The 16,814-nt window shown below is 42.0% G+C and overlaps 1 protein-coding gene across 1 annotated transcript in view; it reads right to left on the reverse strand.

Annotated features, from left to right (window-relative positions):
- Positions 1 to 2,173: 2,173 nt before the first annotated feature.
- The window catches only part of RNF207 (ring finger protein 207), a 67,621-nt gene continuing 52,980 nt past the window's right edge, over positions 2,174 to 16,814 (reverse strand). Inside the window, exons 9-17 of the mRNA XM_069741560.1 lie at positions 14,790 to 14,858; positions 14,626 to 14,694; positions 14,288 to 14,409; positions 10,343 to 10,535; positions 6,397 to 6,582; positions 5,084 to 5,135; positions 4,768 to 4,885; positions 3,207 to 3,287; positions 2,174 to 2,351 (exon numbers count right to left, since the gene is read on the reverse strand). Of these exons, the coding sequence (XP_069597661.1) occupies positions 2,213 to 2,351; positions 3,207 to 3,287; positions 4,768 to 4,885; positions 5,084 to 5,135; positions 6,397 to 6,582; positions 10,343 to 10,535; positions 14,288 to 14,409; positions 14,626 to 14,694; positions 14,790 to 14,858 (1,029 nt within the window). The 3' untranslated portion in view covers positions 2,174 to 2,212. The remainder of the gene's footprint in view (positions 2,352 to 3,206; positions 3,288 to 4,767; positions 4,886 to 5,083; positions 5,136 to 6,396; positions 6,583 to 10,342; positions 10,536 to 14,287; positions 14,410 to 14,625; positions 14,695 to 14,789; positions 14,859 to 16,814) is intronic.

The following is a 16,814-nucleotide window of genomic DNA, read 5'->3' on the forward strand; positions in this document are numbered from 1 at the left end:
ACAGCAAATCCTATGAAGAGGCACTACCCAAAATATAGGAAGGATTTGTTTTAACTGGATTTAACAGGAGTGCAGGATTATCGCAAAATATCTAAAACTAAACTTGCAAGAGTGAAGAATGTCTAAAGTAAAACGCCAACATACCGTAAACTACAACTCCCAGCATGCCATAGCGATGTATATGGTTGTAGAGCATTCGTGGCTGAGGGGGTCCCGCTGTTTTGCAAGATTGGAGACCACTGTAATATCCTACAACTTTCTTACTGAGAGGAGTCGCCGCCGCCGCGTATTCAGTCTTCTATACTTTACAGGTCTGCTCAGTAAGTGGTGGATTATTCTATAGAACATTAAAGGAAATGTTGCACTCACCTTTTAATTGAAAGGTGACAATGATCAGGATCCCTTTAACAGCAAAATTCCTTTATTCTGGCATTTAATAAACGTGACATTTTCCAGCATAGAACTGCATGATCACACTGAATTAGAAGATGTATCAGGGATACCAAAGATACGATCATCTTATTTCTGATTGTCTTCCTCCTTGATATCTGTATGTCATATACCGCTAAATGGCCATCCGATAATTTAGAATATTGGATAATATAGGACGTGAATGCTGCAATAAATAACTTGTTCAAGAACTACACACATCCATATCGACTGATATACATAAAGCGCTCCATACTATGCACTAGCCTGGAGTCGGGGTACTGAGATCTCACATTGGCACCAGATTTTTGACAAGTAAAGTCCCGATTCATTTAGTTTTTTTAAAGGTATGTTATAGATACTGCAAATACTTGCGGATCAGTAGGAGACCAGGTGCTGAGACCCCCATTGATCGCACATAATATCACCCTGATGTGTGCAGCTCTGCAGACCGCACACAATGGTGTATGGGCTCTACAGTAAGTGTATGAACTCAAGAGTCAGTATGGGCTCTACAGTAAGTGTTTGGGCTCCACAGTAGGTGCATGGGCTCTATAGTAAGTGTATGAGCTTTACAGTCAGTATGAGCTCTACAGTAAGTGTTTGGATTCTACAGTAAGGGTATGAACTCAACAGTATGGGCTCTACAGTAAGTGTATGGGCGCTACAGTAAGTGTATGGGCTCTATAGTAAGTATGGGCTCTAGTAAGTGTATGAGCTCTACAGTAATTGTTTGGGTTCTACAGTAAGGGTATGGACTCAACAGTATGGGCTCTACAGTAAGTGTATGAGCTCTACAGTAAGTATGGGCTCCACAGTAAGTGTTTGGGCTCTACAGTAAGTGTATATGCTCTATAGTAAGTGTATGAGCTCCATAGTAAGTGTATGGACTCTACAATAAGTGTATGGGCTCTACAGTAAGTGCATGGGCTCTACATTAAGTGTATTGGTTCTACAGTGAGTATGGGCTCCACAGTAAGTGTATGGGCTCTACAGTAAGTGTGAGCTCTACAGTAAGCGTGAGCTCTACAGTAAGTGTATGGGCTCTACAGTAAGTGTGAGCTCTACAGTAAGCGTGAGCTCTACAGTAAGTGTATGGGCTCTACACCAAGTGTATGGGCTCTATAGTAAGTATGAGCCCCAAAGCAAGTGTACGAAGCTCTACATTAAGTGTATGAGCTCTACAGTAAGTGCATGGGCTCTACAGTAAGTGCATGGGCTCTACAGTAAGTGCTTGGGCTCTACAGTAAGTGCATAGGCTGTACAGTAAGTATATATATATATATATATATATATATAAACATCCGATAGCACTCATCCGATGTATACACTAGTGCGAGCAAGCCCTTAGAGTAAGTCTCTAAAAGTAAAAATAAATAAATAAGGGCGGTTACACTTTAACCTTTTTTTGTAACATTTTCAGTGCAAAGAAGCCTTATATTCCACTAAAATGTTGCAAAATGTGTGCCAAACAATTAGACATACAGAAAATCACTCCAGGAGGGACGAATCAGCCAAAAATATCTGTAAACCCCAAACTCCACTCCCAATGGAGAACTTATAAAAAAATTAGAGAAAACAAAATAGACTTTAAAAAAGGCACAAATGAAAAGCTGGAGAAACACGTAAAATGAGATTACTAAGGTGCAAATGCAATAATGATTTGGGCCCTTAGTGCGTTGATAGGAGGGCTGTGGATGTCCCTTTAACTATCCAATGACTAAGTGACATTACTGGGGCCATGTACACATCTTATGGTCACTTCATGGCCTGGCATTTATCCTCACGTACTTAACCCCTTCCAGTTTGGAGCGCTCGGCTTCAGCCTATAATATTCTTTACTTTTTAACGACGCGTCATCGCTCATTTTCAGCTCCAGGGGTTTTTCATGTTGCTCTTCTGAACAGAATGAAAAGTCATTCCTAGGAGAAAAAACGTCAAATCACTAACATATACATTGAGTTCATTGTGCAACATAGAGACAATGATGGGACTCCGTGTTTACAGGACGCGTCCAAATAACGAGATCGCAATTGTGTCTGGAGAGTTTATCAGCATCACATTCCAGTCTCATCCTGTTATTCGGGGAACGGATTTAATGGACTCGTTGGAGGGAGGCCATATCTGCTTATCTGTCTTACTTATTCTATTTGTAAGGTCTTTCCCCCCACAATGCACTGAAGACCCAGTAACCCTATTTCTTAAGCCAAGCAGCTTTAAAACATGACACACCATCAAGAGACAAAAACCGCAGCATCAAAAACGCAATCAAAACACACTCAAAAGCGCAATGAAAAAAGTGCATGTAACCTAATATAGCTAATACAGTAGGTGCAGAAAACTTACAAAGTCAAAAACTCTCCATGTACTGATCGTAGGAACGGTATGTGCATTGAGTATTCACGGCAAATTTTTCAGCACCTAAAACCGTTGTTGGCAGGAAACGCGCTGCATACAATAAGTTTTTGGTGCGTTTTTACTTGCTTTTTCTTTCCCATTCATTTGATGGGTGAAAAATGCTGCTAACACGAGGAAAAAACTGAATAAAAATGCTTGTATGGTTAAAATCTGTTAGGAACAAAATAAGCGGCGTTGGCGTGAGATTCCAGAAATGTCAGTCAGTTTGTACTGTAAACTGCAGCATTGTTTAGACACAGAAAAAAGGCAGCAAAAATGCAATGTGTGAGCAAGCCCTTAGCCTAGAGGAATACCGTACATTGCCTTCTGATCCCTGTCTCTAATTAGTGGCAGGTTGGATATTAGGGTGTAATATGTACCTGCTGTGTGATTCCATCCATGCAGAATCCTCAAATATTTTCTCTGGTACTTCATCTTTCTGCTCTTTAGGCACCTTCAGCCTAAATGGAATAAATCATATAGATATCAAAGTATTTATTGTAGAAGCCAACAAGCCCCCTGCCTTGTCCACCCCTCAGAGTCTGCAGCCAATGCCTCATCATCTGGAATACACGGGGGGCTTTCTAGGGGTCTTCTACTGTAGGAACTTGTGCTTGAGGTCCAAGGTGGAGGACCTACCCAAGTTGCTAAACATTTTTATAACGTGTCCATCAGGCATAATATAAAAGTTAGGCTGGGTTCACACATTCTGTATATGGACCACCATATAACGTGGGGTCTGCCGCCCCAAACTTACAGTCTCATACACACACATGAGGCTGCAAGTTCGGGTTGAGAGACCTGCTGTCAGTCCGGGTTTAGTGGTTCATATACGGACTGTGAAATACACCTGGCATTAGGCTCTGTGTACATTACGCAGACCACTGCTGTCCATTTTTTTCAAGGACCCATAGACTTGCATGGCTGATTTTAATCTGACACTTAGATCAATATCGGACCTGTCTCACTGATTTTGCACGTCTGCCAAAAAAAATCGGAGGTGTGAACAACCTCACAGATTATAGGTACCAGTTCTATCGGATAGAACTTGTACACGTAAAAAAAATGTCTAACTGAGTCCGTAGATTGGATCGGTCCGGCAGCTGAGGGTATGTGCACACGTAGAAAGCTCCTCTGCGGATTTTTTTTGCAGCGGATTTGATAAATCTGCAGTGCAAAACCGCTGCGGTTTTTACTGCGGATTTATCGCGTTTTCTATTGCGGATTCCGCTGCGGTTTTACATCTGCAGTTTTCTATTGGAGCAGGTGTAAAAACGCGGATTCCGCACAAAGAATTGACATGCTGCGGAATGTAAACCGCAGCGTTTCCACGCGTTTTTTTTCCGCAGCATGTGCGCTGCGGATTTCATTTCCCATAGGTTTACATTGTACTGTAAACTCATGGGAAACTGCTGCGAAAATGCTGCGGATCCGCAGCAAAATCCGCAACGTGTACACATACCCTAACTCCGCCATTAAGGGCTCATTCAGACATCAGATTTTCACGTACGTGAGCTAGCCAAACAGTTTGCGGAAAATCGCGGCGGCATGTCTATTTTTGATCCAAGTGTTGGATCAAAATCGGCAAGGAGTCCATGAAAAAAATCGGATTGCACTCAGACTGCAGTCCGATTTTTGCAAATTGTCAGGAATGAAAGGTGGATAAACTTTTTTTTCTTAAATTCTTGAGAAAAACAGATGACATGCAGACCATACTCTGAACAAAGTCTGATCAAAATAATCGTTTCGTCTTTCTCGTATGTGAGAAAATCAGACGTCTGAATGATCCCTAATTCTGAGTCCATGAGTTCAGTTCCATGTTCTGGTTAAAGAGCTCCAGCATTTCCATACCTCCCCATGTCTCCACACCAGCGACCTCTTTTTTTTTTTTTTTAAGATCAGTGGAAGGCTCACATTATTATGCTTTTGTGACACTCATACCTAGGCTCCAGACGCTCTTTAACCTTGGCGATAGATCGTACATATGGTGCAATCTGCTTGGCGATGGTGGTTAAGTAGCTGTTTTCCTGTTTCAGTTGCTGGAGGTCGTGTAGTTGAGCTGTTGTTACAGGGAAACCATTGGTTAATGTCAAAACAATTTTGGAATGTGCACATGGCTTTTTCAGGAGGATTCTGCTCTGTAACCCCCCTGAGAAAGCGCTAACTAAAAGCTGAAATAATGAACATATGAATTTCAAGGTAAAAATGACTTGTTGTTCACATGTTCATAAAAAAACAACAATTGAAGCCATCTTACCTTCATAAATTTCCTGCTCATTTGCAACTCTCTGATACGTTTCCTCCCATATCTGGAATAAAAAACAATCCAGAAATATTAAATATAATGCCATCATGTATGACGGATATCTTGTCTAAGCTACACCACTTTAGGGTCATTTTATGGCACTGGAACCAGCCCATTTCTGTACATTGCCAGGAATGGCTTCCAGCTGACCGATGGCTTGGCTTCCATTGAAAATCAAAATGATCTTCATGTATCTCTGACCACAACTTCAATGAAAAAAGAAGTTGCAAATCTAAGGTTGCATCTTACACAGGGGTGGGCAATTAATTTTGCCATGGGGCCGCATGAGAAAGTGGGATGGTTTTAAAGGGCCGAATTAATATAATTACCGTATTTTTCGGACTATAAGACGCACCGGACCATAATGCGCACCCCAAATTTGGGGTGAAAATTGCAGAAAAAAAGATTTTTTATAAGATGGGGGTCCGTCTTATTGTCCGAATTTACAGTATCTTACGGTAAGATTCTTACCTGAGGGATGGCGGTGGCAGAGTAGGGTCACAGGAGGCATGGTGTCGGCAGAGGTGGGGTGATGCGGTGTGGCGTGCACCTGAGCAGGGTCCTTTCCTGCGTAGGCGGGCGACACCACGGCCTGGTGTCCATGGGGGGGTTGCAGCAGTGGTGGTGCGGCGGCAGAGGTGCGGTATGGCGTGCGCAGGGTCCCTTCCACCGGTGAGGTGACGCAGCGGCCCGGAATGCAATGTGAGCAGCAGAGCCAGGTTGAATATCGGTGGCGGTGGCCATCTTCCCGAGGCCGCGCGTGCGCAGATGAAGTACTCTGCTTCACGGGGCTTCAGAAAAATGGCCGTGGGCCGTGGGAGGCCGCGCGTGGAGATTGCGGCGGCCATTTTCCTGAAGCTGAGATCTAAATCTGCAAACTCGGCTTCAGGAAAATGGCCACCGCGATCTCCATCTGCACACGTGCGGCCTCTCGCGGCCATTTTCCTGAAGCCCCGTGAAGCAGAGCACTCCATCTGCGCACGCACGGCCTCGGGAAGATGGCCGCCACCACCGATAAACAGGTAATTAACCTGGCCTTCACTCCAGCCGCTAGCGTTCCTCAGAAGCGGCTGGCGGTTGGCCGAGCGGTGCCGGGGGTGGCTGTCAGAAGTGACAGCTAGCTGGCGGGCCGCTTAAAATCATCAGGTGGGCCGGATGCGGCCCGCAGGCCGCATCTTGCCCAGGTCTGATCTTACATAAGGTTTAGGTCCTAAACTTCTCCACAATCATAAAGCTAAGAAGCGTGCACGGATCAGTGGACTCACCTCTTCGAACGCAGCCCTCATAATTTCTACCGATGAGTATTCGGAGGCAATGTGGACATCGACCTGCAGAGATTTCTGGATGATATCACTCATTGTGTCAGTCTTAATAAGGGAATGGTGTTTGGTGAGATCTCGATGAAGTTCCTGGACCTGATCCTTTAGGTTCTGGATCTCCAGCTGGATGGTCTGGGAGCAAAATGACATGTGATGTACAATTACATATACCCTCTCATCGCACTCTACAATGCGATCGCGGGGGTGTCACTTGGATATTATGGCAGCCATCATCTTGGTACTCCAATGAAGCCCAGCCTCTGTCTGTGCTTCACATAGGACTTCATTATTTTCTCCCTATCCTGCAATACCAAAATATTACACTACATATCAATGAAAAGATTGAAAAATCTAGGGGATAGGTATAAAATCTGTTTTGAAAAATTGTAAAAAAAATATATATATACAGCTCTGGCAAAAATTAAGAGACCACCACATCAAAACCCTGTCATGGCCAGCCCAATCTCCAGCCCTGAACCCCATTGAAAACCTCTGGAATGTAATCACGAGGATGATGGATAGTCACAAGCCATCAAACAAAGAAGAACTGCTTAATTTTTTGTACCAGAAGCAGCGTGAAAGACTGGTGGAAAGCATGCCAAGACGCATGAAAGCTGTGATTAAAAATCATGGTTATTCCACAAAATATTGATTTCTGAACTCTTCCTGAGTTAAAACATTAGTATTGTTGTTTCTAAATGATTATGAACTTGTTTTCTCTGCATTATTTGAGGTCTGCAAGCACTGTTTTTTTTTAATTTTGACCATTTCTCCTTTTCAGAAAAAAAAATACAAAATTTATTGCTTGGAAATTCGGAGACATGTTGTCAGAAGTTTATAGAATAAAAGAACAATTTACATTTTACTCAAAAACATACATATAAAGAGAAAAATCTGTGAAGCAGAAAATTTTGCAGTGGTCTCTTAATATTTGCCAGAGCTGTATGTATTTATGTATGCGCATATATATATATATATATATATATATATATATATATATATATATATATATATATATATATCAGTGTAGACCAAAAGTTTGGACAGGACACACATCATTTAAAGATTTTTCTGTATTTTCATGACTATGAAAATTGTACATTCACACTGAAGGCATCAAAATTATGAATTAACACATGTGGAATTATATACTTAACAAAAAAGTGTGAAGCAACTGAAAATATGTCTTATATTCTAGGTTCTTCATAGTAGCCACCTTTTGCTTTGATGACGGCTTTGTACACTCTTGGCATTCTCTTGATGAGCTTCAAGAGGTAGTCACCGGGAATGGTTTTCACTTTACAGGTGTGCCCTGTCAGGATTAATAAGTGGGATTTCTTGCCTTATAAATGGGGTTGGGACCATCAGTTGTGTTGTGCAGAAGTCTGGTGGATACACAGCTGATAGTCCTACTGAATAGACTGTTAGAATTTTTATTATGGCAAGAAAAAGGCAGCTAAGTAAGGAAAAACGAGTGGCCATCTTTACTTTAAGAAATGAAGGTCAGTCAGTCCGAAAAATTGGGAAAACTTTGAAAGTGTCCCCAAGTGCAGTTGCAAAAACCATCAAGCGCTACAAAGAAACTGGCTCACATGAGGACCGCCTCAGGAAAGGAAGACCAAGAGTCACCTCTGCTTCTGAGGATAAGTTTATCCGAGTCACCAGGCTCAGAAATCGCAGGTTAACAGCAGCTCAGATTAGAGACCAGGTCAATGCCACACAGAGTTCTAGCAGCAGACACATCTCTACAACAACTGTTAAGAGGAGGCTTTGTGCAGCAGGCCTTCATGGTAAAATAGCTGCTAGGAAACCACTGCTAAGGACAGACAACAAGCAGAAGAGACTTGTTTGGGCTAAAGAACACAAGGAATGGACATTAGACCAGTGTGTCATACAGCAGCAGTGCAGTACAGCTCAACCTCCACCAGGGGGAGCTTGGTAGGGAAGCCAGACTGCACACACAGAGCAACTGAACAGACGCCACCTAGTGGCGAGAGCGAGGTCAGGAAAGCCAAGTCTGAGCACAAGACTGCACAACAGTACAAAAGGATTAAGACAGAATGGATAGTCAGGACATAGCAAGGGATCAGTAAACCAGGACGGGCAAAATACGGTACAATATGGACCAACTGAAATGGAGTCAAAAAGCCAAGCCAGGAGATCAGAACCAGAGAGTCAAGCAGAAATACAGACAAAGAGACACTGGGAAAGGGCAGGCAGGGGGAGATAACAGACACAGGATAAGTCAGGATTCACAGTAGGACAAATCAAGGGCTTCCAGAGTCAGGTTCCACGCCAAAGACAGAGCTATAGCTGACACCACGCTCAGGATACCTGGGAGCTAAATAGCAAACCCAAGCCCAGAATGAGGCAGATCAAAGTTAACCCTTGACATGATCCACCCAGAGAAAGAGCAGACAGGACTAAACGCCGGAACGGATCATGACACAGTGGAAATCTGTGCTTTGGTCTGATGAGTCCAAATTTGAGATCTTTGGATCCAACCACCGTGTCTTTGTGCGACGCAGAAAAGGTGAACGGATGGACTCTACATGCCTGGTTCCCACCGTGAAGCATGGAGGAGGAGGTGTGATGGTGTGGGGGTGCTTTACTGGTGACACTGTTGGGGATTTATTCAAAATTGAAGGCATACTGAACCAGCATGGCCACCACAGCATCTTGCAGCGACATGCTATTCCATGCGGTTTTCGTTTAGTTGGACCATCATTTATTTTTCAACAGGACAATGACTACAAACACACCTCCAGGCTGTGTAAGGGCTATTTGACCAAGGAGGAGAGTGATGGGGTGCTACGCCAGATGACCTGGCCTCCACAGTCACCAGACCTGAACCCAATCAAGATGGTTTGGGGTGAGCTGGACCGCAGAGTGAAGGCAAAAGGGCCAACAAGTGCTAAGCATCTCTGGGAACTCCTTCAAGATTGTTGGAAAACCATTCCCAGTGACTACCTCTTGAAGCTCATCAAGAGACTGCCAAGAGTGTGCAAAGCAGTCATCAAAGCAAAAGGAAGCTACTTTGAAGAACCTAGAATATAAGACATATTTTCAGTTGTTTCACACTTTTTTGTTAAGTACCGTATATAATTCCACATGTGTTAATTCATAGTTTTGATGCCTTCAGTGTGAATGTACAATTTTCATAGTCATGAAAATACAGAAAAATCTTTAAATGAGGTGTATCCAAACGTTTGGTCTGTACTGTACATTGAACTTAAAACAGAGACTCACAGACGTTATTCACTGTTACACCAGATGTCCAAACTTTTGGTCTGTACTGTATATATATATATATATGGCAAAAATTAAGAGACCACTGCACGGTTTTATAAAAATCAGCTTCTCTACATGCCTGAAGAAAAGGACAAAAACAACTAGAAATGTAAAAATATAAAATTGGCCCAGGATAGGTCGTAAATGTCTGATCGTTTGGGGTACGACATCAGGTACCCCCACCGATCAGCTGATAACGGTGTCACCACCACCTGGAAATTCTCACTAGCGGAGTTGGCCATCTTCTGATAATGGCAGGGTAATACACATCCGCCTCCCAATGATTTGAATAGGAGACGGATGTACAGTACTCTGCGCCACCTCCAGAAGACTACTAACTCCTCTAGTGAGTATATCCTGGCAGCTGATGTCACCAACATTGGTAGCACCTGATCGGCAGGTGTCCCAGGTGTTTGACCTCGACCAAAGAGACGTTGATGACCTATCCTGGGCCAATTTTACATTTCTAGTTATTTTGCTTCTTTATTTGCTCATTGATAGGTCTTCAATGCTAAAGTAGTGGACTACCTATTTAAGTCAAAGCTAAATATGATGGCAGTATGAAAGTCAAATATTACAACTAAACGGACCCATCACCCACCCTGTACATGTCTTCAAAATTCCGGCAATGTTTAGTAAACGGGTTGTCCTCTCCTTCCGCTAGCAGTACTTTGGTGCTGATATAGCGATGCATGGTAGGTTTACGAACAATAGTCCCAGTGATGGAGATTTTGTCGCATGTGGAGGTACATCCGGGCATTATTAAAGCCTTGGTGCACTGACTGCTGGAGATCCTAATAATAAGATAGGGTACAAAGTACTATAGGCACACTATGAAATAAACTTTAAGGTTCATACAGATTTCGGCTTCATTCAGGCATCTGTTCTTCTCACGTATGAGAAAAATTGACTGATTATTTTGATCACAGTTTGATCCGAGTCTCATCCATTTGTCTTGACAATCCATAAAAATCGGACCGTACTCAGTTGATTTTTCATGGACCCATAGACTTGCATTGTCGATTTTGAGCTGACTCTCAGACATGTCTCCCAGATTTTCGAAGGATAACTTAGTCTGAGAAAAATCACGGACATGTGCACAACCCCAGGTACAAGTGTTATCCATAAAAACTATGCATAGCCCTCATATGTGAAAATCAGCCGTCTGAATGAGCCCATATAGAAATGTTATCACATTTGGTGGAACGTCATGAACCCCAATAGCAACAAATCATACAATGTACATTGACTATGGAAGTGGCACAGACAAGTGGTCACCAGGCATTAAAAAGAGCATATATTATCCCTTACAGAGATGCGAGTTTCTCCATGTGCCCCTACTTAGAGGGATAAGTTCAAGCTGAGGGACTCAATGAAAAATCAGTACCAGGGTCCTGAAGCCAAAAAGTGGCACCCAGACATACGAAACCACAGCAATTGATGGTAGATCCATGAGCGTTGTTGGCTACATGGTTCTTATCTGCTTGGCAAATAGTGCTATGTATATGGGAACTCAATTTTGTAATAATGACGCAATTTTGCAATAATTTATGAAAGTTGGGCACTCCTTTGTCACAGAAGAGCTATAAGACCCCAGGGGTTGAGTGTAAGATTCGCACCCCCTATAGTTACGTCAATGCACCTAGTGATGGGAACAACCACATCCAACATATCAAATGTTAACCCATTATAAACCCAATTACCTGAATCGGCTGGTTGATGTCAGGTGTACTAAGCAATGTCCTATATTGTGTAAATCCAGCCCGGGTGTGGGAGTACCCCAAGCAGACAATGTGTCCTCTATTAGCATCCACCTTCCATCTGAGCTACATGTAAGATGTTTGAGCTTTATGTGACATTTGCCGGCCTAAATATATCTATAGACAGTGCGAAAGATTTGAGCTCTAAGAGTTCCCTGAAATTCTGATATAAATAGTGCCGCCTGGACCATGTGTTCACAAGTTTCTCCGTAACCCCGGCATGCTGCTAATCACCCAGGTGCAAACACAAAGGAGCATGTGACCCACTGCCTGGAACGCGTGAGCATACTGTAGATAAAAGAAATGCTGCTGGTCATGTGCCAGAAGAAAAAAAAAAACTAGCATGGAAAATTATTTATCAATTATCTTGAAAAATAGTACAGTATATACCGTAATTTAGATTCTGTTTTGCATAGATATCTGAAAATACACAACTACTACCCACGTATAAACAACTACTGTAATCCTGTAAAAGAATATAACTACTATAATACTATCCCTATATACAAGAATATAACTACTATAATACTGCTCCTATGTACAAGAATATAACTACTGTACTATAATACTGCCTATGTGCAAGAATATAACTACTATAATACTGCCTCTATGTACAAGAATATAACTACTGTACTATAATACTGCCTATGTGCAAGAATATAACTACTATAATACTGCCCCTTATGTATAAGAATATAATTACTATAATACTGCCCCTTATGTATAAGAATATAACTACTATAATACTGCTCCTATGTACAAGAATATAACTACTATAATACTGCTCCCTATGTACAAGAATATAAGTACTATAATACTATCCCTATGTACAAGTATATAACTACTATAATACTGCCCCTTATGTATAAGAATATAACTACTGTAATACTGCTCATATGTACAAAAATATAACTACTATAATACTGCTCCTATGTACAAGAATATAACTACTATAATACTGCTCTCTATATACAAGAATATAACTACTACAATACTGCCTCCTATGTACGAGAATATAACTACTATAATACTGCTCCTATGTACAAGAATATAACTACTATTATACTGCTCTCTATATACAAGAATATAACTACTATAATACTGCTCATATGTACAAAAATATACGGTAACTACTATAATACTGCTCCTATGTACAAGAATATAACTACTATAATACTGCTCCTATGTACAAGAATATAGCTACTATAATACTGCTCTCTATATACAAGAATATAACTACTACAATACTGCCTCCTATGTACAAGAATATACTGTAACTACAATACTTCCCCTATGTACACAGATATGACTGCTACAATACTGCCTCTTATGTACGAGAATATAACCACTTTAATACTGCTCCTATGTGCAAGAATATAACTGCTATAATACTGCTCTCTACATACAAGAATATAACTACTATAATACTGCTCTCTATATACAAGAATATAACTACTATAATACTGCCCCTATGTGCAATAATATATCTACTATAATACTGCCCCTATGTACAAGAATAAAACTACTATAATACCGTCTGAAGATTGTCAATGAACACCTGGATGTTTCTTGTGAGTGATTAGGAGAAGGTGCTGTGGTCAGATGAGACAAAAAATGAGGTCTTTGGCATTAAGTCAACTCGCCGTGTTTGGAGGAAGAGAAATGCTGCCTATGACCCAAAGAACACCGTACCCACTGTCAAGCATGGAGGTGGAAACACAATGCTTTAGGGTGTTTCTCTGCTAAGGTCACAGGACTACTTCACCACATCTATGGGAGAACGGATAGAGCCATGTACTGTAAAATCCTGAGTGACAACCTCCTTCCCTCATCAGGACATTAAAAATGGGTCTTGGCTGGGTTTTCCAGCAAGGCAACGACCCAAAACATACAGCCAAGGCAACAAAGGAGTGGATCAAAAAGAAGCATATTAAAGTGACGGAGTGGCCTAGCCAGTCTCCAGACCTTAAGCCCATAGAAAACATATGGAGGGTGTGTCGGTGTTTGTTTGCAAGTGGCAGAGCAGGTGGCTCTGCAATGTTCAGTTTGTGTGAGGTAACACAGAGCCAAGAGCAGCGAACTCCTGGCACCTCGCAGCGTGATACGGTGGTGCAGTCGCCCACGGCAACTGGTTTCGGATACGAACTGTTGTGATGCCCTGGCTGCGATCCGGAGGACACCGTGTGCTGTTCATTTTGTGAGTTGTTTAGACATTAAATATGTTTGCTGTGTACTTTCCTGGGTCACTGCTTCATTATTGCACGGTGTGAACACAGTGGCACTACAACTGTAAGTGATCCGGTAAAATGATAATAAACGAATACAGTAAAATGCTAAAGTAGTGTTTATTCACTGCAGGCTTATATTGCACTCTGGGAAGGGGTGTCATTTCAGTTTTCACCCCGGCATCAGGAAAATTTGCCTCGCCGCCAACAGGATAATGATCCTAAGCATACCTCCAGTCCAGCAAGGCTTGGTTTCAGAAGATCTGGAACACTCTGATGTGGCCGTTACAGAAAACACAAGATTCTAGTCATTATAATAAGATTATAGATATAATAAAATAATCATAAGTGTCCTGGGGGCCACCACCCATGAGAAACTGGCTCAGATTCCTCAGTTACGACGCCAGAAGCTGGCGTCTGGCTATGCATCTTGTTTAAGATAATTCTGAGACTGCAGTAATGAATAAAAGTGGATTTGTGCTGAATTTGGAGAAACCACTTGTTATATTAGTTGTGTTAATCTATTGATGTTGAGAATATTTATCAACTAGCAGCACTTACAGGCATCCATTTCCATGTCCCGGGGCTCCACATGTGCCGCTCATGCTGCCAGCACGCCGAATGTTGAACATTAGCAGCGGCTCCAGACAACGAGCAAACTCAGCCGTATAATCTGTATTGATCTGCAATTCACACCATGAGACATTTATTGGAATTTCCAGCAACGTGTAACAAAAAGATCTGCAATTTTCTAATGTGTTATATTTCCTAGCTACAAGATCACTGCTTAATGTCGGTGAATGGAAACATTTAATTTATTTATATATTTATTTTTGTACAGCCAAAGGCTGAAAACCTTTCACGGAACAATTCTGCAACCGACGGACAACTGAACCTACCTTGCTGCTCTGCGATGGTCGCAAACGATGTGGGAGCTTTACAATTTTCTGCAGACGTTCCATTAGTTGCTGTCAAGACGTATATGAGATAAGCGTGTGAAAGCCATTATATATATTATATATATATGTATATATATATACTCTCATGATATAACAAGACTTACATAGCCAAGGTCCAAGAACTCCGCCTTGTTAGCGGAGCTGAGAAACGCAGAACATGTCACCAGATGGACCTAACACACAGAAAAAGAAATGCTCAAAGAAATACCTGTCCCTTTAAGCCACCAGTAAACACAGCAAAAAAAATGCAAATATAAATAAATACAAATCGAATTTGTGTTCATTTTTTTTTAAGAATCAGCTCAAACTCTATATGCAATATGCAATACACCTAAAATTACCACCACACTTTACAAAAGATTACAGCAGCCAGAGAAGGATTACATGACTTAAGGCGCCCCTGGTTGAGCTTCCCCATAATGCCTTTCAGCTATCACGTCACATGGTATAGCACAGCCAGTCGGGAGAGACTATCATAGGCTGCATAAAAACCGAAGCAGGGAATGCAGCAGCCGTTTTATGGTGAATCTGGATAGTGATGAGTCATCACAGCTTAGCAATTGAGATAAGGAAAGAAAACCTTAAAACACTGAATAAACTGTAGAGATAGCGTGTGACAGCACAGCAGTGGAGAAGATTAGTGAGTCAGGAAAATAGAATAATACAGATTTAATTATTAGAGTCTGATATTCTGGAGCATGGTGGGACGCAGAGCTGGCAACATAAGACCTTATAACTCCTCCATGTAGTGGTCCTACCAGTGGGGCAATAAGCTGCCGGTTTTAGTTACTGTTCGGTGTGGATGTTGTGGATAGCAGTCAGCTTGAGGCTATGTTCACACGCTGCATTTTTGCAGCTTTTTTAAGCAAATTGAAAGCTGCTTTTACTGTACCAGCAAGTGCTATGGGATTACAGAAATCTCATGCACACACTTGTTTTTATTTCCTGCTGAATTGGATTACTATAGCATTTCTTAAAACTGCAGCATGTCAATTCTTTCAGCGGTTTTGCAGTGTTTTTAAACCCATAGAAAGTAATGAGTAAGTGCAAAAAAGCCAAGAAAACAATAAGAAAAGGGCGTTTTGAAAAAAAAATGCTGCAAAAACGCAACGTATGAACAAAACCTTATTCTACTGACTACAACTGCTCAGCTATATGCCTCTGTTAGTGATATACTGTCTACCACTATTTTACACTAGATGGTGGCCCGATTCTAACGCATCGGGTATTCTAGAATATGCATGTCCACGTAGTATATTGCACAGCCCACATAGTATATTGGCCAGCCACGTAGTATATTGCCCAACCACGTAGTATATTGCCCAGCCACGTAGTATATTGCCCAGCTACGTAGTATATTGCCCAGCCACGTAGTATATTGCCCAGCCACGTAGTATATTGCCCAGTCACGTAGTATATTGCCCAGCCACGTACTATATTGCCCAGCCCACGTAGTATATTGCCCAGCTACGTAGTATATTGCCCAGCCACGTAATATATTGCCCAGCCACGTAGTATATTGGCCTGTCATGTAGTATATTGCCCAGCCACGTAGTATATTGCCCAGCCACGTAGTATATTGCCCAGCCACGTAGTATATTGCCCAGTCACGTAGTATATTGCCCAGCCACGTACTATATTGCCCAGCCCACGTAGTATATTGCCCAGCTACGTAGTATATTGCCCAGCCATGTAGTATATTGCCCAGTCACGTAGTATATTGCCCAGCCACGTACTATATTGCCCAGCCCACGTAGTATATTGCCCAGCTACGTAGTATATTGCCCAGCCACGTAATATATTGCCCAGCCACGTAGTATATTGGCCTGTCATGTAGTATATTGCCCAGTCACGTAGTATATTGCCCAGCCACGCAGTATATTGCCCAGCCACATAGTATATTGGCCAGTCACGTAGTATATTGCCCAGCCACGTAGTATATTGTCCAATCACGTAGTATATTGCCCAGCCATGTAGTATGTTGCCCAGTCACGTAGTATATTGCCCAGCCATGTAGTATATTTCCCAGCTACGTAGTATATTGCCCAGCCACGTAGTATATTGGCCAGTCACGTAGTATATTGCCCAGCCACGTAGTATATTGCCCAGCCACGTAGTATATTGCCCAG

The sequence above is a fragment of the Ranitomeya imitator genome, chromosome 10 (assembly GCF_032444005.1).
Source record: "Ranitomeya imitator isolate aRanImi1 chromosome 10, aRanImi1.pri, whole genome shotgun sequence".
Classification (NCBI taxonomy): Eukaryota; Metazoa; Chordata; class Amphibia; order Anura; family Dendrobatidae; genus Ranitomeya; species Ranitomeya imitator.